Raw genomic sequence first — 26,069 nt, forward strand, 5'->3', positions numbered from 1 at the left:
GAAAATGAGAGAGGAGAGGAAAGGAGAAAATCAAAATCATTAACTCAAAAGGCAGCATAAATTTGACATTTTTCTTGCATGGACCGAGTTGGAGAGGCTAGTCAGTCCTAAGGACTGGACGCCACCCCGATATCAAGAAGTGTTAGCCTTCTACGTACCATATGATGTACTCCATTCCTGACAAGATCTGTGTAAAATGAACATTAATTTCTCATAACATAAAATAGAGATTGATCATTTCTATGTTTCTCGCCTGTTAATTATATAATCTACAGGTAGTTGTTGAACTATTGATGTAAATAATTTGGTAAATTGTTATATAATTTTGATCCTTATTATTAAATAGTTTGTTATTGATTTAAAATGTTAAGAATTTTTTGAACTATTTTGCAAACTAATTTATACATCTAGCAGCATGTAAGTAACACAAACCTTATTCTCAAAAAAAAAAAAAAAAAAAAAAAAAAATCTACTTAAGCTCCACCACCAACAGCCATCATAACTAGATATTTATGAGCTGACAGACGTTCATAATCTCTAAAGAAGCCTTTACTATAAGCACGTTCGAGTCTCATTGTTGTATGGTCAAGACCATATTCAACATGAAGTTTATACTTCACTTGACCAATTGTCATCCTCTTATGGACTTTTAATTTATAAATGCCGTTATATCCCATAACCTCCAAATCATACATCTCAAAAGCATCAATAGTAGCAGTATTAGGAATTTTGTAACTGGCAAGCTTTTGATTATCTTGAAGGGTATTTCCTATGTAAGACAGCTCCATCTTCTCCGCAGGGATACCTGTCATTATCCGGATCTCGTTCTTGACTTCCAAAATAGTTTGGTGATCCCAGATCGTCGAAAAGTGCTTCACATCATTTGCTTGGAAATAGTAATCCCTCCTCTGCATACACAAAAGAATCCAATTGATTATTTTACAAAATTTAACTTAAATCATGTCAGTGGCTACAAATTAAACGACGCACAACACTGAGAAATATCTCATCATTATCTCTAATTCCATAATCTTCAGCTCTGATTGCATCATTGTCCATTTCGACTCCACGATGGAAGATCTTTTGATTCCACACCCCAACGTCGTGATGCATGTGTGCAATAGCTACTTTGATGTCAAAAATAGTTGGGTCTGGAGGATCTACAGGGTATCTAGTTGAACGGTATTCAACCCAGAAAACCATTTTGAAATTTGATTACAGAGAAATTTCAGATTTGTAGCCAGTCCGAGAATAACAACATCTTTTTAAATTGTTACTGACTTTGATTATAAATTATGTAATCATAGACTGAGGATGATATACTTCTTTCATGCAATTTGAAATGTACAGAATATATGAATTGCTTCCATGCAATATTTGCTTCCTGTACAGTGTACATGACTATGTTGAAACGCTCGACGATGTTGAGCCCATTGAAAACCCACATAATGTAGTTCGATTAAAAAGCCCATAGAGAAGGCCCAACCATATGCCAAGCCCATATATATACGCATCTTAAAAGCTTGGACCTATTGTTTCATCAAGAATGAAAGATATTGTTATTTCCTAAATTGCCAAACTGAAGCCAACAAGCTAGATTCACACTTCAGAAGATTAAAAAGTTTCTCTCGTACTTTTTCCAGCATGTCATATATTGAAGGGAAAAGTTTCCCTCCTGTTCTACTGTTGATCCTTATTATTCATAAATAGTTTGTTATTAATAATGATATTTTCATTGCTTTAAGACGCATGAAAAATAATAATAATAATTAAGATTTATTAAGCTCTGTTATCATCAGAAACTAAATTAACTGGTTTATTGCAACAATCTGCCTCAGATCCTAAGATCCACCACCAACGGCGGTCATAACTTGATAATGATGAGCAGACAAATGTTCATCGTCTCTGAAGAAACCTCTGCTATAGGCACGTTCGAGTGTCAGTGTTTCATGGTCAAGACCATAGTCCACATGAAGTTTCTCCTTCACTTGACCAATTGTCATCATCTCATGAACTTTTAATCTATAATTGCCATTTGATCCCTTCACCTCCAGATCATACATCTCAACTGCATCAATAGTAGCTTCATCAGGAATTTGGTAAGTCATAATCTTTTTATCATCGTCAAGCTTCTGTTGAATATAAGACAGCTCCATCCTATCCACTGCCATACCAGTCAGTATCCAGATCTCCCTTTTGAGTTTCAAAATAGTTTGATCGTCCCAGATCGTCAAATAGTACTTGGCAGGAGCATTTGCTTCAATATAGAAAGCCTTCTTCTGCAAACACAAAACACTCTAATTGGTCAATACCATTTCTTTTTTAAAATATAATTTAAAGCATGTTAATGGCCTATGGATGCAAATTAAACAACGCACAACACTGAGAAATATCTCGTCATTATCTCTAATTCCGTAATCTTCAGCTCTGAGCGTATTATTTTCCACTTCAACTCCATCATGGGTGATCTTTTGCCTTCCCACCTCAACGTGAAGCAGTTGTCCAATTTCTAATTTGATGTCATAAATTGTTGGGTCTGTAAGATTTCTAGTGGGGTACTTAGTTGAAAGGTAGATAACCCAGAAAATCATCTTGAACAGAGAAATTTTGGATTCTGAGCTATTATATGCGGAGAAGGATGATAAAACTTTTATTAGCACTGATTTTAAACAGTGTAATCATGGATTGAGGATGATAAAATTATTGTTTTAATTATTTTCGTTTGGTAGAAAAATGAGAATTAAATTTTTGATCTGTTCTCTGTACAGTAATTATAACATGAATTTTTTTTTTTTTTTTTTTTTGAAAGGAATTGTAACATGAAATTAAGCGCTGTGAATATCTGTTGTACTTCGGAGCAAGAATGCCATGAGGCAGCTAACTAATGTCTAATAATGCCTGGCCAGGAATTGGGCCTCCGTCTTTTTTGGGCCTTTAAAGCCCATGGGAAATTTGAAAGTTAATAACAGCCCAATTTTATGAACAACAAAGATCAAGTAAAACAGAACCAGGAAAGGACTATTCAGGCGGAGTTTCGTCCTGCCCAGCGGTCAGTAGACCTCCTGGGTTTCCTAAAATGACAATTCATTTTTTTTTTTTTAATTATTTTTTTATCGGTTTAGCAAATATCATGAAAATATTGGAGTGTAAAAAAATTATATAACATAGACTGGATTTATCAATTTTGATTTTTATCTATTTATCAATATAGAAATTATTCTATTTAAATCAAAATATATTTTTCAGTTTATATAAATTACTAGCAAGATTCTAACTAAACAGAAGGTTGATTAATTAGTTTTTTTTGTAAGAAATAATAATAAAAACAAATTATCGATTCTTGATGCCATTTAATTCTTTTCATTGTTTTAAGAGACAAATCAATAACAATAAGTAACATATAATTATATATTAAGCTCTATTATAATTTCTGCTAATTAAGCTCCACCATCAAGGGCCACTATAACCTGATGAGGATGAGATGATAAATATTCATTATCTCTAAACAAACCTTTCCCATAGGCACGTTCGATTCTCATTTTTGTATGGTCAAGACCATATTCAACATGAAGTTTGTGCTTCACTTGACCAATTGTCATTCTCTTATGAACTTTCAGCATATAAATCCCGTTATAACCCATAACCTTCATGTCATACCACTCAAGAACATCAATAATAGCATCTTCAGGAATTTGGTAACTGCCAACCGTTTGATCATCTTGCAGCTTATATCCAATGTAAGATAGCTCCATCCTCTCCGCTGGAATACCAGTCAGTACCCATACGTCCTTCTTGAGTTCTGAAACAGTTTGGTCCTCCCAAACCCTCATATAGTGATGCCCTCCGTTTGCTTCAAAAAAGTAATCCGTCCTCTGCATGCAAAAAAGAATCTAATTGGTTAAAAGCATATATTTTTTTAAAAGTGTAATTTAAAGTTATTGGCTACAAATTAAACTACACACAGCAGTGAGAAATATGTGATCATTATCTTTAATTCCATAATCTTCAGCTCTGAGTTTATCATTTTCGAGGTGGATTCCATTATAGGTTAGCTTTTGGCTGGCCACATCGATGTCGAGCAATTTTGCAATATCTACTTTGATGTCTTTAATGCTTGGGTTTGGAAGATCTATAGGGTACTTAGATGAATGGTGTTCAACCCAGAAAATCATTTTGAACAGAGGAATTTCAGATTCTCTGCTGTTAATTATATGCAGAGATGGAAGAACTTTACTGTCTTTGATTTTTGATCATGGGTTAAGGATGATGTATTTATTGTTAATAATGTAATTTAGATGTTTATTTTTGTTTGGTAGACAAATGAGAATTTTGTGCTAGCTAAATTCCTCCCATGCATAAATTTGTTCTCTGTAGTATAACCATGGTATTAAGCACTGTGTCTGAACATAACGAATGAACATAACGAACTAAACTAACTAGTCAGGCATTGGAAGCTAGCCTATGCCTGACTAGTTAGGTTAGCATTACAACTAGCCTTACAGCTAACTGAAAATGCCTAGTCAGGCATCGGACCTCCCTCTTACTTGGGCCTTTAAAGCCCATGGGAAATCTAAATCTGTATATCAGCCCAACTTTATATCCTAAAATTTGCATACAACAAACTTTAAGATTGGAGAATTCTACCAAAATTATATATAGAAAGATAAAGAGAACTACAGTTCTAACTGGATTAAAAAAAAAAAAAAGTCTAATTAGACTTAATGAAGGTTAATTAGCTAGTGTTCTTGTACGAAATGATAATGGTAAACTCTAGATCATTTACAACATTTCATCAGCCCCAGAATTAATTACTAAAACAAAAATTTCAAGAGACCTATCTAATTAAGCAAGGCTAAAAAACAAAAGGAGTAATAAATTAAAATATTAGGATCCACCCGTAACGCTTCCGTTAAAGATCTCTATCGTATCACCTTGGCAAACATGGTGCCACCTAAAAGACTGATCCTCATCCATCACATTCTGTTTGTATATAAAGAAATAGCCTTCTTGTGGAAGATGAAATTGCAGCTTCTGATGCAACTTCTGCAACTCTTTTCTAAGCTCTCCAACATTATCCGATGCGTTCATTTCCACCGGTATCTTCTTAGTCCCGCACTTCGTCAGCACCATCAGCTTCAGCTTATTTTTTGTTCCAGTGGTGGTGGCGGCGGCCCCTGTTGACCCTGTCCCTGAACAAGTTGGTGATGGCCTTATATTCACATTTATTTCACTATTTTCCATCAGTTCACATTCATGTAGTGATCGATTATCCTGCAATTCTCCACCGTTCGACTGGAGTATTAATCTGTGAATTGGAACAGACTCCATTTCTTGTATCTTTTCTTTTAAACGTAAAACGGTATCATTCAAATCCATTTCTAGAGGGACATGCAATTTGGAGGATGGAATCTTGATACTGAGTTGAATTTTCTTGGAAGGAGAAGATTCTTCGACCTTGATTTGAGGTTTATCATTATCAGGAGCAATCAAAAGCTGAATGTGAGAGTTTTGAAGGATTTCACAGTGTTCTACATCACGATCGTCTTGAAGAACTTGGCCATTGAAAATTAGGGTTTGCTTGTTAACGGGTATGCCTTGATATTTTTGTATCTTTTCTTTGATTTCTAAGACTGTGTCAAAGAAACCCACTTCAATGGAGAATGGTCTGCCTCTTTGAGTTTCAAAGAAGACGTCCATTTGAAAATTGGTAAGTGGTGGGCGAGGAAGGTAGAGCAATGGAGAATGTACGGTTTTCTGGTAGTGAAAAGGATTTATTTTTTATGTGCTGTTATAACAGTATCCGGTATCGTCTAACTGTGAACCGATATCAAAGGTATTACTATACAAAATCGCTTATAATTATTTCTGTGGATATGAACTTTTTGAAATGAGATAAAAAAATTTTAAAAATGAGATACACTTAAATGGGCTGAGATTCTTCGGCTGCCAACTTTAAAAAAAAAAATATATATTATAAACGTTTTACATTTTAAAAAAACATGTAAAAAATTAAAAACTTTATCTTTTGATATTTATATTTTGTTATCAATATATATCGGAATCTTTATCTTTTGCTTAATTCCTTAGTTTTCAATATTTCTTTTATTTTTATTATTTTATTCCTAAGGAGGGTGACAATCCTATGATCCAACAACTCTTCTAGGCCAATAAGCGCCAACACGATTAGCCCATGATTGCATTCATTTATTTATTTGTTTGTTTGATGATTGCATCTAATTAATATATGCAATTTCAATTTTCAAAACAATTCAATATTACTGTACTATTTATATAATTCTTTATAGTTCTACATAAGTCATGATTATCTTGTTCTAATCAAAATAGAATATTCCACATATTATTTATTCTTGGTTAGAATTAATTAGAATTTCCTCTTCTTCTTAAATGGGTTAATAATTACTTTCCACAACTTCGTGAATAAACTTTTCTTTTCTAATCAAAAGTAAATTCACACCTTCTTTTGGATGAACGTTTGAATATTATTTCTTGAAGAAAAAAAAAACATTATTCCTTTTTTTTTTTTCTGGGAACGAGATATTAATACATTGACCTTTTCAGGTTGGAAGAAAATAATACGCTGATCGAAAGTTATTACACAAATACGTGAAAAAAAAAAAGTTATTTTGAAAAATATGTATTTGTAATTGTAAATAGTGTTTTAGATATTCCAGATATTCACAATTAAGTAAAGAAAAAAAACATTCAATTGACATTTAAGGCGATATCTCTCTCTTAACGTATTATTCTTTGGACCATAAATGCTTAAGAGCAACAAATTTGGAAGTTACACTTGATATAACTTCTAATACAGGAGTCTTCAACGTCCCTTTTCTGACAGAAAAATCTGCAGCACAATACATGGAAAAAACTACAAAACCAAATGCAAAACCAAGAGTCATTAATGTTGAGAAGTATAAAGCTGTACAAGCCTAGGCCAAACTTGGCCATAAACATCCTTCTTGGTATATCGTCTGTCCCAAGACCAGGGAATATCTGCAGACAGGATAACAATAGTCAGATAAATGCAAAAAGAAGAGAACCCAGAAATGGCAGGGAAAAATAAACGGTAACCTTCAGAGGAGTATGGTTGGGGAGGGAGCTCGTAAGGCACTGGTAGTGGAATCACTTCACATGATGAATCTTTAGTTCCTTGCCACGCCAAAGTCACTAGTTTCGTTCTCAGCACTTCAGAATCTGCTAATACTCCACATTTATCCTGAAACTCAAAATAAGTTGCAATTTTCCTCTTTCACAATTCCATGCGAAAATTCCTAAATATATCCAATATTTAGATAAAATTTTCAAGAACAGGATCCTATTACCTTGGATAGAACTTCATTGTCTACGCAAGAAAATCCATAAGCATGTATTTTATAGGGAGATGGTAGAAAGAGCACACCGAGCTGAGGTGAATCATACAACAATAATAAAGGATCCAATGCTTTCAGGGAGCAAAAAGCACGAAACATTTCAACTAAATTAAAGAGAATGGGCAAATTGTTTAAAAAATCAAACAAAAATAAGTTCTGCTGCTTGTCTATAATTTCCTGGCTCTCCTACATGTATGTAGAACATTTTATATACTTTTCAATACACATACCTCGTAGGAACGAATCATCAACTGAGAATTATTCTTTTGCAAGGCCCCCCAAGCTGCTTTGCTTAGATTAGCTGAAGTCAGCAGAAACCAACTGTTTTGGCAATATAAATACAAAATCAGGTTCAAACTGAAAAGAAAAGTGAAAACATAAAAACAAAAACAAAATTGGCATTTAATTCATCTGAAAGTAACACTTACGCAAGTTTCTGGCCATTATACCGCGTGAATGTCTTTATATGCGGCATTGCACGACTGAAATATCAAAATACAGTGTCAATATCAAACCTAGGCAAATGTGTGCAAAAAAGAAGATGATTTTTAAATGAAAGTTAACTCATCAATTTCTTCAATTTAGCTTTATCCCATAACAATATAACCATAATTGTCCTGCAAGGCACTATACTGAAATCTGGTTGACACATAATGAAACTAGACTTATAACAACAATTTGCATTTGGTAACCAAACATTAAAAAGGAATTCCACAGATATACACCAGCGGCCAGTGTGGGTAGCCTTCCATTTTGACCAATACTTCTTCAGAAATTCTCTCTCTACATTCTTTAATGGGCTTGGAATAGCATTTCCAGCAGCATAACCCTAGATGAGAAGAAAAAATTGAATCAGAAACATAGTGCACGCAAGAAGAGACCAAAATAGCAGATCAAAGAATATCAATGAATACACAGCTATAGAATTGAGTCATGAGGGGGACCCATTTATCTTCATTTCAAGTTTATCACACGATGAAATATGACAGCAAATAAGAGGACAACTTACAATAAAAAATAGTGAAGTGGCATATTGAAGTCTATATTTTAGGCCAAATAAATCTCAGGAGTCACTTGGATGAAACTCTATACATATCACTAGATGAGGCTCAAGGTTGATGTTATTTTGTTCCATATGTACCACTATTATCAAAAGCGAGAAAACTTCTAGTTGGAAATGGCTATTTGAATAGCTAATCATGGCTCTCCTCCTCTCTCTCTCTCTCTCTCTCTCTCTCTCTCTCTCTCTCTCTCTCTCTCTCTCTATTGATTCCTGTATTACCATTTTATACAAGATTTCTATGCATATAACAAACATTTTAGCTGGAATCAGGAACTATTCAGAAGAAAGAAAAAAATCTTGGCCATTCCATAACCATCCCACTCTTTTACACCCTGACCTTTCTATCAGGCAGTAGCCACGCGAGTCAGCTTAAGTCCATTAGGTGTGATGAAGTCCATAAACTATCTATATGGAGCCAAACATCTAAAGTGGAATAACATCATCCAAGTTTCATCAAAAACCGACATTCAAAACAAATAACTATCTGAAACATAATCATAGGATTCCACTAATGGTGAAAAAGGCTCACAGAAATGACCTCCTTGTTAGTACCTCTAACGAGCATCTGACATCTTCCACAGTAGGCCATATTATTCTAGCCTCTCCAAGGCCAAGAGGCGTTTTATCTTCTGAGAGTCCAGAAGACATTGAGGTAGCCAGCTCTGTCATCCACTTTTCATCCAACGAACCAAGGGAAGAGAACTGCAACAAGGCAGGAATACAACATTATTTTAAGTAAAATCATCGTATAATGGATAAACAGTAAAAAAGGATAAAAATCAGCAGAAACGGATCAATTACAAGGACCAGAGGTATAAGATTTTATTTCATATTAGCACCCAATCACCAGACAAACCAAGCATTCAGATCCATCTCTCACTGGTTAGGATTACACAGCATGAGATTTCATTAACTGATCATTGAAATTATCTGATCATTGACAAAAGTAGCATTTGCATCCACCTACACTGCATCACAATACTACAAGAAAGGAGGAAGAATCCACCATAAATATACCTGATAGACAAGAGGAGAATTTTTAAATTCCTTTCCAAAAATGCATTCCTGGAGAACACTTCTTAACTTCATATGTCCCCATTTTTTTAGGTTGGCACCAGCATGATATCCAGGAACAGATGCAATTAACCTAACCTGAAAATTATGTACATTAGCTTTCATATTACTACTCAATAGCAGCCTAGAGTTTTCAGCATCATAAAGGAAAAACCATTCAGGACCCAAAAGAGTAATATATTTTGAGAATAGCAACAGTAAGGAAATGAAATCTTACTGCTGCACTGCTGTAATCAAACTTCTTTAAAAAGGATGGGTTCATAGTGAAGTTCCCAAGGGCAGGTAGCTTAACAGGGAATTCTGGCCACTGCAAAGGTCCAAATAAAAGCCAAAATGCATCTCAAAAGAAATCCTTATGTTTAATGCTTCTGCCATTTGCATTCCAATACCTTTAAAGCGTGGAGATAATCAACCAAGTCATTTTCAAATCCGCATCCTTTGCTTTGACTCTTTTCATCCTTCCAAGGGAAATCTTGCATCCATAGACCTTGGCTTTTGTTGTTCCAGTCAACATATATTAAGTTTGCTGTATGCACAATGATTCTAACTCCTCGAGGATAGATGAGAAGCATGGCCTTGGAATGGTGTGTCCCAAATGAAATAGGCAGTGGAGGTTTATGCAGAATCCAATTTGCAGGCTTGCTTCTCTAAAATAATTGGAGCTAACATAGTCAAGTTCTTGGCTTCCAAAATAGTGTTTGAAATGCATAGATGGAGACTAGAACAAACAGAAGCTAAGGCAAACCTTCATATGTTCGAGCGTAGCATCACCCTCCCCATGAATAACCAAGACATGGGGAATTTTAGCTAGTGTTGGACATGCTTCATGAGAGAAAAACGAACATAAAGAATGGAAGTAAGAAAGCCAAAAGTATGATTGGGAGGTAGAAAGAAAACACAACAATCAACTAGTTGATGCTTACAAGCTTATAAATTATACCACAAGGCATACATTTACAACTGCACCAAGATTGCTATGACCAATTTGATTACAGCTATTAATTGAAGTAAAGCATAACAACAATAAAATGATCTTAAATGCAAAAATGAGCTGAAAATTATTAGGGGTAGAAGATTGCCCAACCAAGCTCATGTGAATACAAAATTGAATATTTGTCCATCACTGTATAAAAGTCAAACACCAATCTAAACCAACTTCAAAGATGCAAATTGCATATCTGAAGCCAACAAATAAAAAGGATAAAAAAAAGGCTAAGACAAACTTGGCAGGCCTCATTTAAAATTATAAGAACTCACCAGAAATCAACCAATCAACGTCCACCATGTAGTTTGAAAGGATAGCAACAAGAATATCCCCCTAGCCAAGAAAGAAAAAAAAAAAAAAGGTATTCTAAAATCTAAATCAACTATCAGACTGCATAACATAGTAGTTCAACGTTTAAGAAAGTTACTTATAGAGAAGTAACGACTAGATAAAAAGACACAAAGCAAACGGGTTGTATTATCAAGTTTACCTGAACCACGTCATTTATAGAAACGCAAGAGGTATTTGCCCAAGCCGGAAGCCCTTGCACTTTCAAAAGCCGGAAGATCAACGGCAATTTATCATCAGGAACATGAAATTTACAAATAGCCTCTTCACAGTTTCCTTGTCCATTATTTTCTGTCTCCAACTAAGCGTTAAAAACAAATTGCAAATTTAGAATGCAAAATTCTAACATAAATTCCAATACTAGCAAGCTGCTTTTAATTTCCGTGGAATCAACAAATGCTATACCTTAGAGCGGTTAGCAACTTCAGGTGCTTCTCGCATCTTCTTTCTACTAGGTGGGTCGCTTTTGATGATTTCTCCACCATCATTATTACAATGTCTCTTTGGTGTATTAGGAGAAGATGAATTACTATTACTGCTGTGAGAAGACGAAGCCACGTACTTAAAGAAATGGTGGCCAGGTATTAGCTCTATAATATCACCGCTAGCAATAGACAACTGCTCTCCAGGATTCAGCTTCCTTCTTAGATTCCCAGATTTAACCACGACTGGATTAGTACCCTCCTATTATTTTTTTCAAGTTTTCCATTGTTCAGAACTCTATGATCAAGTAAAATTATCCACAAAGAAGGTTCAAGCACAAAAAGTTAAGAAATAGGGAAATTACGGGAGTCAAATTGAGAGAACCATCAATAGAGGCGGTTACAGTGAGGTGGTTGCGACTGAGTCTCTTATCGGGGACGGAAACGTGGCTGCGGCCGATGGTGTTAGAGCCTTTGGAAAGAGGTAGCTTAGGAAGCGAAGTGTCCTCCTCTAAATTTACTTTCAGAGGAACCAGATAACCAATCTTCCATGCAAAAAAAAAAAAAAAAAAAAAAAATTGAGAGAGAATCAAAAATGAAAATAAATAAAGATTGTACAGAGATTTTGATTTTCATGATGCAAAGAAGAACATACCTGAGAGCGAGACATTGGTTCATACACAAGCAGAGAAAGGAAAGTGGAGGAAAATGGATAATAGGGTCAATTCGGAGAGAGAGTCTACTGTAATTTGTAGCAGAAAGGAGCTTTTCCCTGCAATGCAGAATTTCGAGCAACGAACAGCAAGCGCTGGTTGTTTTTGGATGCCGGGTGTACAGTGTCGATGATTAGTCACGAGGCGTCTAGTTCAGTTACATTCTTATACGATGCGTTTCGTTTAAACTGCTTTTGCTTACTTGCACCAACGACGCCGTTACATTCTTACTTGCTTACCGGATAGCGCAAGTCCGGGACGATTTCATCAGAAAGAAAGTTTCTTGCGTTTGATTACATAAGAAGGAATTTTCTATTTTCATTTGTTGAAAAGAAATTGTAAGTGAATAAAATTGCAAAGAAGAATTGTAACTTAATTTTAATTTTGCATTAAAAGTAAATTTTAGCTTATAAATAATTACCTTTTGATAGTTGGAAAAAACCAATCATCTCTTATATTTAAATTTTAATTTCACGAGATTTTTCCTACGCTGCTTAATTCCTACTTAAATATCTACAATACCATTGATATAAAATTAATAAATTTCTCCAAGCATTTTATTTTTACAATAGCTTGCAGGGACTTTTACCGGACAAAACCTCAAAACATAATGAATTAATGCTAACGATACAAGATCGTATTAGCTTGTCTTCGAGAATCCATCTGTATGTTTACAGATACATAATTTGGTACTCTCCCCCTGGATATAGATTAACTCAAGAAATCACGTACATTCAGTATAATATGCGTGAGCTCTAGTACATTGGTTAACTTCTACCCAAAATTTTGTCGTGTCAATATTTGAAAAACATTTGAGACAGCAAGGTAACTAAATGTGCTATCTTCTACGCTTGGATTCTTTGCGCATTTCCGCAAGGTACCTCTCTAAGTTGGACTTTTCCCACAATCGCCTATGAACAAGTTCCTCCTTCATTGCTTCATCTAATAAACACAAACACATAAGTTGGACTTCAGCCAAATGCTTGCTCGCAGTCCAAAAAAGACTAAGGTAAATGATATAAAGGTCAAAATATCCATCAGAGTAGGTAAAAAAGGTTATAAAATTTTATGGATATGAGCAACTGATTACTGACAGCACCCAGCATTATTAATCTTGATGTTCAACATAAATTTAGCTTGTTTACTGCTCTAACATAGTTAATATTGTCCTTTAACCAGTAAGGTTGAAAACAAGGGGAGGAAGCATGTTTACCAAGTGTTCTCCATGCGTCAACAGGCACTCTCAGGGACCTCTGTGTTAGGTAAGAAGCATCTTCCCAAGAAACTGGAGCTTGTTTCACTTTGTATCTCCACAACCAGCGACCATTCCACAATAATAACTGGGTGAACAGAAAATAAATTGGTGACCTTTGCTATGCAAAACTTGAATATCAGAATATAAGGGAGCAATGTTTTTTTTTTTAACGCAGCAAAGAAAAAGGAATCGATTTAAGTTTGTCCTTTTACGTTCTTTCTCCCTTGAAGATGGCTGATGTCATAAATAAAATATTGATCTAACCTTGCTTATAAAGTAAGGTAGAAGTAAAAACCGAATGACGATAAGTTCCCAGATGACAGGTTTTTGAGCTCCTTTAATGTCCAGTTCAAGTTCTTTGCTGAGATCTTCCTCCACTTTCCTACCATAGAAATGTGGCTGGTTTATCCTCAAGCATAACATGATAATTATAAATACTGTGGTTTAACAGTAAGAAATAGCAAAACCCCCATCCCACCATAGACAACCCAGAACAAATTTTATAGTGAACACCCATACCCGCACATGCACATGAACAGGATAATGAGATAAACATCCACGCTAGTCAGAGACAAATCATAACATATCACATCCATGACGTAAATTTGTTTCATTGTGTAAGATCAAATAAGTACATACTTGTCCATCTGCTTGTTACCCTTCTTCTTAGAAGCAGTTCCTCCACTGCGTTCAAGTTCCAGTGCCCGTAACCTATTTTTGTAAGCAGGAGTCTTCTTGACCATTGCTACAGCCTGCAATAATATGACAGACAGGGCAAATGCAACTCAGAGAAGTCATAAAGCCCATTGAAGCAGGAAATGTGAAAGAGAAAATAATATACATATGTAATATCCTTTAAATTATAACTTCCTTATCCTAGCACATTAGCTATCACCAGAATTGCACTTTCAGTGTGCAAAAGGGATACTGCATATCATAGAACTTCGATGCACAGACGATATTAGCCATCACATTTGATTCAAAATATCCAAAAATAAAGTTGCTGCAGACTTAATAGCATCCAGCATAGGCATCAAAAATTTATCATCAAGTTTTAAATGTAACCATGTTTAATTTTTGCTTTAGATACAATTATACCTGGTTATACCTCGTCCACTGATTCAGGTACTGAAATCCTGACAGAACCAGAAGAAGACCAACCAGGACATAGCGAGGATCCTAGAAAGTATTATATATCACCATCAAAACTCAAATGTAAAAACTTGAAACTCCATCAATCAACTGCCAGAAGTAGTTCAAAAGCCAGTACGAAGATACTAGCCAGTAAAATAATGAAAAGAGCACTCACCGTCTTATGACCATAATATGCACGATAGTACTGAGCAGTGTTGTAAAATACCTAAAAGGAAAGAAAAGTAAAATACTTCTTAGCATTATTCTAATAATCTAGACTTCAAAAATTCTCCACTTATAGCAATTAGAGATGCAGAGGCTGATGGTTTGATTATTAATTTGCTTCAAGCCTCCATCTCCATGAAGTTGCATACATCGAGTACCCATAGAGGAACAGATAATTTAATATTTTATAACAATATGCAACACGGTAATAACCAAAATGTGCAATCACAACTAACTAAATAGAGGTCATATAACAACAAGCATCCACTATATTTCTGGACGAGTAAAATGAGCTGCACCTCCTCTGGATGTGCAATGGCATAATCATACTGCTCCCGTGTAGCTTCATCTTTCAGAATCTGCAATCCAAAATTGCTCTCATCACTGAAACACAAATTTAAACAAGGAACCAAAAAAGAATTTGTGCAGTCCAAATTTAACTAGCCAATCTGTATCATGATATTGTTCATTTCAAAATTTCGGCAGCATTTTACAAGTAATGTACTGATATTCATTGGACGCATAGAATTCACTCCGTTGTATTGCCGTTACATTTGAGCGTGCAAATTGAAACAATATCGATTCAATCGAATCTAATTGCAATAGCTAAAATTGAAAGAAGGATTAGCACTACCTCATAAGCATTTGCGATTTTCACAAAAAGCTTTTTCGACTCCGGATCGGGGTTTTTGTCCGGGTGACTGCCATATAAAACAAACATAAGAAGCTCGAATTCAGCTTATACTAACAAAATCAATGCACAAGGAAACAAATTCGAAATCTATAAAACTTACTGCTTCAACGAGAGTTTGTAGTAGGCTTTTTTGATCTCTGAAGCATTAGCGTTTTGAGAAACCCTAGAAATGGAGACAGAAGATACTAATCAGTAATAATTAGAAAAGTCTTGAGGGAAGGCAGAGGAGGGAGAGACAGATAGAGCATAAGGAGCTGACCCTAGCAGATCATAGCAGTCGTCCTCGTCGCAGTAAATGGCAGTTGATGGAAAGACGAAGACAGACAGAACGAGAGCCGATACAATTGCACACCACCTAATGGACGATGGTGGCGCCATTGCCTTTGTGCCTCTCCGAGCGGATGTTATGTTAGTTGTGATAATTGGGCTTTCCTGTTGCAAAGAGAAGCAGAGAATGACGTATTCAGCGAAATTACAAGAATTTCATTTCTCTCAAGTTTTACTCGAGAAAGTCAACAAATCATGAGATCAAAAATATTTGGACCTTCCGATTCGAAGATGCAAGTCGCGGTTGAGGACAGATAAAAATAAAACAAGCTTCACGGTGAATAATATTTACTGCCAGTCTAAGTTTAAACAATTTGTTGCTATCAAACTTATCTGCCTCACTGAAATTACGAAATTTAAAAACATTAAAGATTAGGTGCTTGTTTATATATAAAAAAGAAATGCTATACATGTAATATCTTTTGGTGGAAAGGGAAAGACTAATCTCTTTGAGATAGAGATATTATGTGGCGTCTAAACAGAGATTTTAATCGAATTTTTTATATATATAAAGCATCAGACTGAATTTAATATCACTTACTTAAGTTGATCAAGGCATCAAGTCCCTTCTATTCGAAACAACTCATATCGGTATATCAACATTAATATTTTGTTATCTTTTTAATACCAGCGCAGAATATTTTGTTAACATTAAAACTAATAAGATTACCTTTTAAATTAAGTAGTTAATTTACTTTTTTTTCCCCTTTGTTTCCATTAATATATTGTCTAATCATTCACAAATAATATAAAACTCCATTGAATTAGCATTCAACCAATGGCCTTTGAAATAGATATCAAGCTTATAGACTTTTCAAATATATATATATATATAAAGCTTATAAAAATTATAGTAATTAAAATTTTATTTTAAAAATTAATTGTTCACTTTTGCACTGCAAAAAATGCAAAAATAAAATTAATATATAAGTATTTCCTGAATTAATATACAAAAAATGCAGTGACAAAAAAAATAGGGACTTAACCATTTTGCAAAGCTAGAAAACGAGTCTTGAATTCCTCACATAAATTTATTAAATTGTTAAAACTCTTGTGCTCAATAGAAGTAAATTCAAGACTTTTTACTCCTTAAAAAAGTAAAAATACCAATTATATTAGGTTCACGATAATAAAATTATTTTTTCTCCATTAATAACATCATCGCCTTATATATTCAATTATTTTCAACCTAAAGAAAGATATCCATATTATTTTATTAAATTTTTATTTAAATCTGGTTATTATTCGTTGACAGTTGGTCAGGTAGAACGAATATTCATACTCAACTAACAAGTATAATTCATAATGATTTTTGGTGATTAACAATGATAGAGATGACATGACAAATAATGACTAATGAGAATTGATAGCCATCGATCCATCGTTGATAATTAATCAACAAATAGCATTTAATGCGTGGGTAGTGATCGGGGAATTCTTTTCTTAGTGGTAATGATTATTAATTAGTGGTAATGTTAATTAATTAGTGACAATGACAGTTAAGTAGTGAATGTAATGGTATTGGTGGGCTTAAGCCCCACGAAACAAAGGATATCACAGAATTTCCATGGACACCACCCAAACACGACTCTCCTCCTTCACAATTATTTTACAGAAACTCTATAATCAATGATGATTTAGCACTAAAGATTGAGAGATATTTCTCTATATATTTCAAATTCAACTATTGAGAGATATTTCTCCATTAAGCTTAAGGGGATTTATTAGCATATATCACCCTGTCGAAATCATTTCATCATCATTATCTTAATCCACAGAACATCGATCTGTGTTGCATCAAGTAATTGAGAAGCTAAATGCAGTGGATTGAATTAATTACGAATAGAAATCTGTAGATGTGAGTAGCTAGTGAGTACTGCCATAAAATTAAATGCCAAAAACTTGGATGATAAGTCTGCATCGATCTTTCATCTTGGCGATTGGTGGTGGTGGTGAATATAGCAAGGTCATGAAGCTTTCAAGAACTTTTCTGACAAATATCAGGTGGGTGTGTAGGCAATTGTCAGGTCAGGTACCCATTAATAAATACTAAAAGATCGAAACATAAAAACTCATACACATGATATGAAATTTACATTTTACAACAACAAAAAACATATGTGTGTATACAGCTCCAACAATCCACATGGTTGAAAGCAGGGTGGCATGGGATGGGGCAACCCTCGATCGCCGACGAGTTAATTATAATAAAAATGAAAAGCTAAATGAAAAGACCCTGAATTAAAATCAAGAATCTTGAGGTTCAGGGTCCTCTTAATGATTGAGAGCAGCGAAAATCACACATTGATTGATCTTCCCAATCATGGATTGCCTTGATATAAATTTCAATCAATGGATATGACCTGCTAAGCTAACTCTACCACTCGCTGTTAAAAAGCTTTTTGTTTTCAATTTCCCACATTCTTAACATGACCACACTAAGCTCCTTTTTATTTCTTAGTGCTTTAATTTCCATCGTCTGCAATCGTCGGTTCACTGCCGACTTGTCAGATCAGAGGACAATAATTACTCGATTTATGTTTTTCAATTATTAATCCAATAATGGAAATTATTTAATATAATTTCAAGAAAAGAGGGCGATTTTCATTTAGCAGTATAGTAACTGTACTGATCAGATATTATATATATATATATATATATAAGAACACATTGATGGGCTCAATTGGAGGACGAAAGGTACGTACCTTTGAGTATTCGACAACTCAACCCTTGGCCCATTCAACTGAAAATATGCTGCTTCTGTTGAGATGCATCACATGTCTACTGTATTCATTTCTGGAGACCATATTCCCATAATCCCAGTTCATAACCTACCTATATACATAATTTAATTGTTATAATAATTAAATTTAATTAATTTCTTCAATTATTAAATTTAATTTGTATTTTTATTATATATAAAAATTCTAAACCCAAATGTAGATTATACCTCCTGGTTCTGGGAAAAAAAAAAAAAAAAAAAAAAAAACATATTATAAATTGCAATAGGCAGATGGCCACGTTGCATAATTGAGGAATGTGGTATATTATGAGAAACAGAGGATTTTTGTTGTCGTACAGAAGATATTATAGTAGAAGGAAATTAGGGCATGTATAATTGACTGATGATACTCATGTCGTTTTACTGATAAGCAAAGCACATGCATCCCCTTAATTCTCCTCTTATACCAACCAGAAATTTTGACGTAAAAATTTACCATGCATGTGATTCTAGTTGCCGCCACGTATGTGCCGACATAGACTCAGCAGTTAAGGAGTTATGCGGTTGGGTCCAGTACTAATCATGTGACTTGTTCTCAGATTTGATTTCACACAGACAGAGATAGAGACAGAAACAGAGAAAGAAAGAAAGAAAGAAGGCTTAGATTCAAAGTTGAGATACCAAAATGTTCAATTGGTTTATATTGAACCAAGTATTCTTTTTATCAATTTAGCCCCAAAATTTCTAGTCACAACAATTTCATTTGGTTCTCATTCTTCCAAGTCTTCACTTCCCTTATCTCTTTCCCTTGCTTGTCGACACCATAAACGGAAATAATGAAAGATAATCTTTATATTATGCTTAACAGAGTAAATCTCTCTCTTAATCAAAATTACTACTCATTAATCATTTTCCCTCCATACATTAATTATTTATTAATGGGATTGCTTTCTTTATTTTTCCCTATAAAATCCCTCTCCAAACTTAGTGGACTGCACAAACACTTCCTTCTCTTTCCATCTCTCTCACTCTCTCTTTCTTTCTCATTCATGTGAGTAATATCACTATTGAACATTAAGTTCTTCTCCCCAATTTGCTCTTTTCCTAATCATTTAATTTATATTTTCATGCTTGTTTCTCTCTATACCACCATTGTTTTCATTTTACACACAAAATATTTCTTTTTCCCCTCACCTGAGAACCACTTGCAGACGTTGACATTTCCGTGCAGTGCCATGCAAATAGTTAAATATATATATCTTTTTAATTAATTTTCAGTCAATTTTATATATATATATATGTCCAAAAGTGATATATATACACACTGATATTCCACTTGCTCTATCTATATCTGTTGGTTCTCAATTAGAATTAAGAACCATTTTAATTATTATTTCTGGGAAAAATCATTCAATTTTGCTCATTAGTTTTTCTTGAGGATGCAGAACTGATATACATAATCAAAAAGGAATAGCTAACTACAAGACCACATTGAAGGATATGATAAATATGGTGGAATCCAATAAAATAATGGCTGATATGATTCAGGTAAGAAAAATGAAATTCCTTCATTTTGTGGTTTCAATGAATATATATAAATCATGGTTGAGAGGGACCATAAGTATATATATGGCCCATAACCTGTTATGTATATTCAGCTTATATATTATCTTTCTAGAATTCTCTAATTCATTATATAAATATATAGTGACTATAGTTTATATCTTTTGCTTCTCCTTTTTCGATTGAAATGACATCCGGGTCCCTTGTTTTATTTTATTTTATTTTTTCATTATTCATGATAAGATGGGAACCTGAGAAAAGTGCATAAAATTGTATGCATTATGGGCACACAAGATCATTCTAGTGGAAACCATGAATCATGGCTTACTAAGGTGTTGGGAATAAAATTTCCGATTAGAAAGAGTTACTTATGTTCAGTATATGAATAAAAAATGAAAAATTAAAATTTTTTTTATTATAATAGAGGTATTTTTTGATTATTTACTGAAAAAATAAAACAGTTTTAATTTTTTTAAAAATTCTCGTATATACGGATGTGGATAAGTCTTATCCTTTTTAAATTAATTACTTGAAGTTAAAGTTATACCTTTCTTTAATTTATTATTAAATTGGAAGAATGTTTATATTAATAAATAATATATAGGGTTACGTGTTGGGACAATGACATGTAATGTTAGTGATCAAGTGAATTATAATAAGGCAGTTGATAAAATTTTATTTTATTTTTTTAAAAAAGGGAAGTCGTTTTCAGTTAGGGAGATTTTTTATATTTTATACTAATTAATGAAACCTAAGATACTATTTTGGTGTTGATGGGAAGACTATAGTCTTGTTTTGTTGTATTAGTGTCAAAATTAAAAACAGAAAAGGGAAGATTGGGAAAGACTTTTAGGAAACAGCAGGGGACCAAATGCTTTCCATGGGACAAGTTGATGTTGGCCATATCTTTTAGACAAGGTAGCTGTGTGGCATGGATATCCAGCCAAAGGTCCTTAAACATTGCCGAGGGGTTCATGTCCCCCCTGCCTTCTCTGGCCTTGTTCCTTATACATATAATATTATATATAAATAGTTGATTTTTCTTATTCTAAATAAGCATATATTACAAAAAAACATCCAACCACTAATCTATAAGTTTAAAAATTTGTTCAGTAAAATTAACTGTTTTGGTAGTTATTAGCTGTTTTTGTAGCGTTTATCGGTTAGATTAGCTTTTCATAAAACGTTAAAAGCTAAGCGCATTACATAAGTTAACTTTTTATAAAACGTTATCAAGTATTATTATTAGATTTGTCGATTGTATACACCGAGTCTTGCTTTTTTATTTTGAAGTAGTCTTAAAATTGGCACTAGAGATTAGAATTATCCATAAGCAGTGAGATTTTGCTTCCCAGCCACGAGGAAAAGAGGGCAAAAAGAGGCAATTATACCATCAACTTTATGATTATAATTTGTGCTTTTTACTGTTAAAGATGCGAATTTCTTCATCAACAGTCATATTTATACCAATCAAAACATGATTTGTGGTCTTACACAGATAATCTGTATTATATATCCTTATTGCTTTTCTTTCGACTGTTTTTCTTTTTTTTTAAAAAAATGTATTGGAGAGAGAATTGCTATTTATAATAGATTTTTTCTCTTAAAAAAAGAATTTTAATCTGAATACTAAAAGATAAATTTCAAGATGTTCTTGAAAAATTCACTATCATTGTATTAAGCAAAAAGCATTATTTGGGCAAACCAAGTATTAATAGTTTTCAAATTTTAATAATTTTGATCGTAATCACTTTTATCCGAAAGAGATTAGTTTTTTATATAACTATTGAACGAGAGATGCAATGAGGCCCTTAATAATATATAAAAAAAACAATTTTGACACTAGATTTGGCAGCATTAGATCACAGATTTTTTGTGGCTTTGTTCCTATCTTCTTCATATGAATTTATTGTAAAAAAGTAGTTTGAAACTATAACAAGAAAAACTAAAAATAAAACGATTAGAGAAAAGACATGTTCTAGTCTTTGGACAAAAAGACATGCATTCGACTTTTTCTCCAAAGAGTCCAAAACGCCATAACGTTTTCATCGAAGACTAAAGAAAGAAGCAGCGAAAAATCAAATACAAAGAAAGAAAAAAGGAAAATCGCGAATCGTGTACTACCTATTTCAACGTTGTCTTCTTTGTCTTTTCTTTTCTTTTCTTTTCCCCAAATTCCCACTAAGGATTTCTTTTCTTTTCTTTTTTCTTTATATATTAGCTCTTTCAACATATCTTTCTCTTCTCATCGATCATCTTCTAATTATTCCTTCAGCCTCCAAGCATGGACACGGACCCACCTTTCCATGAGATCTACAAAACTCTTCTGGACAAAACCATTCAAGAATCAAAAACAAAGACTGCAACTACCGATAACGAGCTTGATATAATTGAGGAATGTGAGCTTCCCTTGATCGATCTCAGTCGTCTGAGCTTATTGGATGAGCTAGAGAAAGAGAAATGCAAAGAAGAGATAGCTAGGGCTTCGCAAGAGTGGGGATTCTTTCAGGTGGTGAATCATGGGATTTCACGTGAGATTTTGGAGAACATGAGAAGAGAACAAGTGAAGCTTTTTAAACAACCGTTTGATAAAAAGAGCAAAGAAGATAAGTTTTTGAATTTCTCTTCTGGAACATACCGTTGGGGGACGCCAACAGCTACTTGCCTCAGTCAATTATCATGGTCTGAAGCTTTTCACATTCCCATGACTGATATATCAGCTTCAGATGGTTTTACTACTTTCAGGTAATTTAATATCACTATATTCTTTTTCTTTTATTGTCTTAGTTCTCTTTATTCAAGCGTTAAAGCACACATATTATTTTAAGGAATGGTAAGATCCAATAAAACGTTGGATTCATAGAAGAAAAGGGTGTAAGGTTCAAAAAAAAAAAAAAAAAAAAAAAAGAAGTCCGTAAATACAGACATGAACTGAATTTCATTAGTGATGCAACCTGGAGCAAGGAAGGCAGTCATCTTACAAAAAGAAAAACTAGTTTTATTTAAATTTTTATATATGCATATAAATTTAATTCTTTTACATCATCTTAATTTTTAATTTAAAAGACAACTATATTATTCACAATCCATAATTGATTTTATGTATTAATGAATTTTGTTAAGTGGCTCAAAAAAGATATTTCTAAGAGGATCCCATGTCCTTAAGTCTTGAAATTTTCCTAATCTTCAAAATTCTCCATGGTAATTCTATCCTTTTGTCTTTGAATTCTAAATTTTTCCTATTGTCCATTAATACACTTATCTATGATCTCCTTTTTTTTCCATTATCATATGTAGCATCGGTCCCCTTTAACCTCAAAGTTCTAGTTCCACCCTCAATATGGCTCAATGGTATTTGGGCATTTCCTTTAGGATTTTGAGGTTGTGAATTTGAAAGTAACAATTCTAAAGCATTTCCTAAGTGACAAATTGATTATATTTTTGGAGGACTTTCCAAAATTAGAACAAATCTAGAATTTTTTTATATCGCCCACTTTTATGTGCGTGTTTTCAAAGAAGAGTACCTCAGCCTGTCAAATTTAAGGCCAGGATTTTGGGACATACAATCAAAAGTTTCAGTCAATAATTCAGAGGTTTTTCTTCAGATACGTCATGATAACATCTGTCTGGGTGGTGTAGTTGGTTATCACGCTAGTCTCACACACTAGAGGTCCCCGGTTCGAACCCGGGCTCAGACATTAATATATTTTGTTTTTATTTTATTTTTTTGTATCCGAGTCTCATGTTCTGTTGGTGGGTAAAAACTTTCTTTTAATGGTGATACAATCCACGGAGCACAGCTTTTTTTGGCTGCACCAATCCATCTAGCTTAGCTGGTGATGGATTTAAGAAAGCTTCTGAGCTTTACCACATCAAATCATGTACGTACACTTTTTGCATGCATGGTCTGGTATTTGCAGTATCTATCGCAATTTTAATTACCTTCCTCTCACGTGAATGAATGTTACAAATTGGATGAGCTGTAAGTCAGTCTTCTGAAACTCTAAACTTGACATCTCTGTGATCCTCACTTGAATATTGGGTCCCATCCTGTTTATAATTGATACAAATTGGAAAATAATTCACAGTCTCTCTCTCCCCATATACTTGGAAGAAAGAGGATAATTACTTTCTCAGGGATTTCTTTTTTTTTAAAAAAAGATTCGTTTTGAGATGGATTATTCTCAAAAAATTCTTTGAAACTATAAAATTTCGTTTCCATATGTATATGTGTGAACGTGGTATTAGGGTCTTTGAGATTGATTTTTAGATTTCAATTACTAGTTTGAAGTGTTTGCTTGCTATAATTATTAGAGTTTTGACTGCCGACTAAGTTTCTTGCTTGCTATTGGTCACGCTAATCCAACTTCTCACAAGTTAGAAAAATCTTCTTTGATACAAATGGTTCCATTATTATAATTAGTTTAAATTGATTTACTTGCTCTTAATTGAATATATAATGATTAGAATTCAAAAAATAAAAAATTTTGATGAAATTAATTTAATTATTTTTTCCATTGTATGCAGTTCAACGATGGAACAATTCGCTATAACAGTAGCAAATCTAGCACAAAAATTGGCTGAAATTTTGGCAGAGAAATTGGGTTGCAAGTCCACTTTCTTCAAAGAAAATTGTGTGCCAAGCACTTGCTATCTTCGACTCAACCGATATCCGACATGTCCAATCCCTGGACAGGTACTTGGTCTGATGTCACATACTGACAGCGACTTCCTCACAATTCTCCATCAAGATCAAGTTGGAGGATTGCAACTAGTCAAAGATGGGAAATGGATAGCCGTTAAACCTAATCCTGAAGCTCTAATAATAAACATCGGAGACTTGTTTCAGGTAATTTTATACATTGAAATTCATTACTTCTGAAAGGGTCGATGCTGTTTTTTTTTTTTTCAAGTTATTTTACGTGTACATACAATGATTCAGGCTTGGAGCAATGATGTTTACAAAAGCGTCCAGCATCGCGTTGTGACTAATCCGCTAGTAGAAAGATTTTCAACCGCATATTTCTTCTGCCCTTCATATGATACAGAAATAAAAAGTGGGTGCGAGACTTCAGTTTATAAGAAGTTCAGCTTTAAAGAGTACAGAGAACAAGTGCAGAAAGATGTCCAGAAATTAGGTCGCAAGGTAGGACTCCCAAGATTTCTTGTATAATACGATCTAGTACAAGATTTTTGCTATATATGAACTAGGTTATTACTTACGGGCTTTCTTCCTGTTCTTGTTGTTGATCTTCTTCCCCTTCAAATAGGAAAAAGGATAAAAAGAAATAGAAGGGTATATGTATTCTTTGTTCATTTGGGAAATGAAAATAGAAAAAGCAGCAGTTTAATTTCTAGCTGATTAGATGATATATTAATTAATCAGTGAATTGACTGCATTAACTATTATATTATATATTCTTAATTAAAATCATTAGAGACATAATGTAATCTCTATTATATATATATATATATATTCTTAGACACAAGTTTCCCGAGCCATAACTTTTTTTTTTTTTTTTATTTATAAAAATCAATTGAATCTTTTATGAAATTTTATGTATCTGTAATAGGATTTTTTTTTTTTTTTAAGTATTGGGAGAGAAAATTCGAACATGAATTTATTGTAAGAATGTACATGTATTAATTTACATTAGACAATGTTTTAGTATATTGAGTATTGGGAAAGAAAATTCGAACCTAAATTTATTGTCAGAATGTACATGTATTAATTTTCAATTAAACGATATTTTAGTATACTGAATAAGATCTTAATTAGATCATTTTATTTATATAATTTAAGAACCATAGGAAATTTTATTTATTAGTATTTTCATATATATTAATAAAAAAACCTACATTATTTTTTAATAATATAACAAATAAAAAGAAGTCTCGTAGGTCTTATTAGCATTATTATTATGGATGAGATTTATTATCTATATCTATTTTATTAATTTTTTTTTAAGTTTTGGGAGTGAGAGATTTGGCATGTCTACAACCCGAGTATAAGAACTCATCGTTGGAATAAAAGTAAAACATAAGATAAATGTAGCTTGTGACCAAAATATGTTTTGGTTATGGATTGACAGGTTTAAACGTATACTAGTAAAAGTAGGCTATTAGTTTCTTTCTTGGTTCTAATGGGGAATA

The 26,069-nt window shown here is 33.4% G+C and overlaps 6 protein-coding genes and 1 non-coding gene across 11 annotated transcripts; 2 read left to right on the forward strand and 5 right to left on the reverse strand.

The window, feature by feature from the left end:
- Nucleotides 1–1,693: 1,693 nt before the first annotated feature.
- Nucleotides 1,694–2,673, reverse strand: LOC110011063 (hypothetical protein). Of its 2 annotated transcripts, XM_020685478.3 has the most exons (3): nt 2,379–2,673; nt 2,174–2,279; nt 1,694–2,068 (listed from the first exon to the last, which is right to left on the reverse strand). In XM_020685478.3, the coding sequence occupies exons 1-3, from the start codon at nt 2,589–2,591 to the stop codon at nt 1,842–1,844; spliced, it is 546 nt and encodes a 181-aa protein (XP_020541137.1). In that variant the 5' UTR covers nt 2,592–2,673; the 3' UTR covers nt 1,694–1,841. The 2 variants fall into 2 exon arrangements, with proteins under 2 accessions (XP_020541137.1, XP_020541136.1); XM_020685477.3 differs by having other exon boundaries at nt 1,696–2,279; nt 2,379–2,668.
- A 672-nt stretch (nt 2,674–3,345) lies between these two features.
- Nucleotides 3,346–4,179, reverse strand: LOC110011064 (hypothetical protein). The gene is made up of 2 exons (XM_020685479.3): nt 3,963–4,179; nt 3,346–3,872 (listed from the first exon to the last, which is right to left on the reverse strand). The coding sequence occupies exons 1-2, from the start codon at nt 4,170–4,172 to the stop codon at nt 3,438–3,440; spliced, it is 645 nt and encodes a 214-aa protein (XP_020541138.1). The 5' UTR covers nt 4,173–4,179; the 3' UTR covers nt 3,346–3,437.
- A 543-nt stretch (nt 4,180–4,722) lies between these two features.
- On the reverse strand, nt 4,723–5,781 carry LOC119369119 (uncharacterized). The gene has a single exon (XM_037640590.2). The coding sequence runs from the start codon at nt 5,695–5,697 to the stop codon at nt 4,885–4,887; it is 813 nt and encodes a 270-aa protein (XP_037496518.1). The 5' UTR covers nt 5,698–5,781; the 3' UTR covers nt 4,723–4,884.
- Nucleotides 5,782–6,707: 926 nt separating this feature from the next.
- TDP1 (tyrosyl-DNA phosphodiesterase-like protein) lies at nt 6,708–12,273 on the reverse strand. 3 transcript variants are annotated; one of them, XM_012236019.4, is made up of 16 exons: nt 11,939–12,261; nt 11,649–11,828; nt 11,267–11,545; nt 11,004–11,162; nt 10,786–10,846; nt 10,274–10,350; nt 9,918–10,175; nt 9,746–9,835; nt 9,472–9,606; nt 9,007–9,156; nt 8,117–8,220; nt 7,820–7,873; nt 7,622–7,712; nt 7,344–7,424; nt 7,093–7,237; nt 6,708–7,014 (listed from the first exon to the last, which is right to left on the reverse strand). In XM_012236019.4, exons 1-16 carry the CDS (start codon nt 11,951–11,953, stop codon nt 6,920–6,922), a joined length of 1,974 nt encoding a protein of 657 aa, XP_012091409.1. In that variant the 5' UTR covers nt 11,954–12,261; the 3' UTR covers nt 6,708–6,919. The 3 variants fall into 3 exon arrangements, 1 of the variants encoding a protein (XP_012091409.1); XR_005178666.2 differs by lacking the exons at nt 6,708–7,014; nt 7,093–7,237 and adding an exon at nt 7,956–8,008 and having other exon boundaries at nt 7,375–7,424; nt 11,939–12,271; XR_005178665.2 differs by lacking the exons at nt 6,708–7,014; nt 7,093–7,237 and having other exon boundaries at nt 7,375–7,424; nt 7,956–8,220; nt 11,939–12,273.
- Nucleotides 12,274–12,520: 247 nt separating this feature from the next.
- LOC105649389 (Chaperone DnaJ-domain superfamily protein) lies at nt 12,521–15,793 on the reverse strand. Its single transcript, XM_012236020.4, has 10 exons — nt 15,564–15,793; nt 15,405–15,467; nt 15,245–15,311; nt 14,910–14,969; nt 14,561–14,611; nt 14,350–14,430; nt 13,891–14,003; nt 13,516–13,633; nt 13,210–13,336; nt 12,521–12,938 (listed from the first exon to the last, which is right to left on the reverse strand). Exons 1-10 carry the CDS (start codon nt 15,680–15,682, stop codon nt 12,835–12,837), a joined length of 903 nt encoding a protein of 300 aa, XP_012091410.1. The 5' UTR covers nt 15,683–15,793; the 3' UTR covers nt 12,521–12,834.
- Nucleotides 15,794–19,285: 3,492 nt separating this feature from the next.
- GA2OX8 (gibberellin 2-oxidase 8) lies at nt 19,286–25,273 on the forward strand. Of its 2 annotated transcripts, none has more exons than XM_012236022.4 (5): nt 19,286–19,404; nt 19,799–19,901; nt 22,192–22,661; nt 24,444–24,765; nt 24,859–25,273. In XM_012236022.4, the coding sequence occupies exons 1-5, from the start codon at nt 19,292–19,294 to the stop codon at nt 25,087–25,089; spliced, it is 1,239 nt and encodes a 412-aa protein (XP_012091412.2). In that variant the 5' UTR covers nt 19,286–19,291; the 3' UTR covers nt 25,090–25,273. The 2 variants fall into 2 exon arrangements, with proteins under 2 accessions (XP_012091412.2, XP_012091411.1); XM_012236021.4 differs by having other exon boundaries at nt 19,345–19,597.
- TRNAV-CAC (transfer RNA valine (anticodon CAC)) lies at nt 23,541–23,614 on the forward strand. Its single transcript has one exon. It is a non-coding gene; the product is annotated as a tRNA-Val (tRNA).
- Nucleotides 25,274–26,069: the final 796 nt, after the last annotated feature.

The sequence above is a fragment of the Jatropha curcas genome, chromosome 11, assembly GCF_041381405.1.
Source record: "Jatropha curcas cultivar XTBG-Jc1 chromosome 11, XTBG_Jcur_1.0, whole genome shotgun sequence".
NCBI classification, from domain to species: domain Eukaryota; kingdom Viridiplantae; phylum Streptophyta; class Magnoliopsida; order Malpighiales; family Euphorbiaceae; genus Jatropha; species Jatropha curcas.

Bases quoted from the DNA above. Each gene is read 5' to 3' on its own strand.
- LOC110011063 (XM_020685477.3), bottom strand. From the start codon at position 2,591: ATGATTTTCTGGGTTATCTACCTTTCAACTAAGTACCCCACTAGAAAT. The intron at 2,280-2,378 runs GTGCGTTGTTTA...TTGTGTTTGCAG, and splicing joins ACGAGATATTTCTCAGTGTT to AAGAAGGCTTTCTATATTGA.
- LOC110011064 (XM_020685479.3), bottom strand. From the start codon at position 4,172: ATGATTTTCTGGGTTGAACACCATTCATCTAAGTACCCTATAGATCTT. The intron at 3,873-3,962 runs GTGTGTAGTTTA...TTTTGCATGCAG, and splicing joins ATCACATATTTCTCACTGCT to AGGACGGATTACTTTTTTGA.
- LOC119369119 (XM_037640590.2), bottom strand. From the start codon at position 5,697: ATGGACGTCTTCTTTGAAACTCAAAGAGGCAGACCATTCTCCATTGAA.
- TDP1 (XM_012236019.4), bottom strand. The intron at 9,607-9,745 runs GTAAGATTTCAT...CATAATTTTCAG, and splicing joins TTGATTACAGCAGTGCAGCA to GTTAGGTTAATTGCATCTGT. The intron at 7,713-7,819 runs GTAAGTGTTACT...TTGCCAAAACAG, and splicing joins TATAATGGCCAGAAACTTGC to TTGGTTTCTGCTGACTTCAG.
- LOC105649389 (XM_012236020.4), bottom strand. From the start codon at position 15,682: ATGGCGCCACCATCGTCCATTAGGTGGTGTGCAATTGTATCGGCTCTC. The intron at 14,612-14,909 runs GTGCAGCTCATT...CTTTCCTTTTAG, and splicing joins CCATTGCACATCCAGAGGAG to GTATTTTACAACACTGCTCA. The intron at 14,431-14,560 runs GTGAGTGCTCTT...AATACTTTCTAG, and splicing joins CATATTATGGTCATAAGACG to GATCCTCGCTATGTCCTGGT.
- GA2OX8 (XM_012236022.4), top strand. From the start codon at position 19,292: ATGGGATTGCTTTCTTTATTTTTCCCTATAAAATCCCTCTCCAAACTT. The intron at 19,902-22,191 runs GTAAGAAAAATG...TTATTCCTTCAG, and splicing joins TAATGGCTGATATGATTCAG to CCTCCAAGCATGGACACGGA. The intron at 24,766-24,858 runs GTAATTTTATAC...ACAATGATTCAG, and splicing joins ACATCGGAGACTTGTTTCAG to GCTTGGAGCAATGATGTTTA.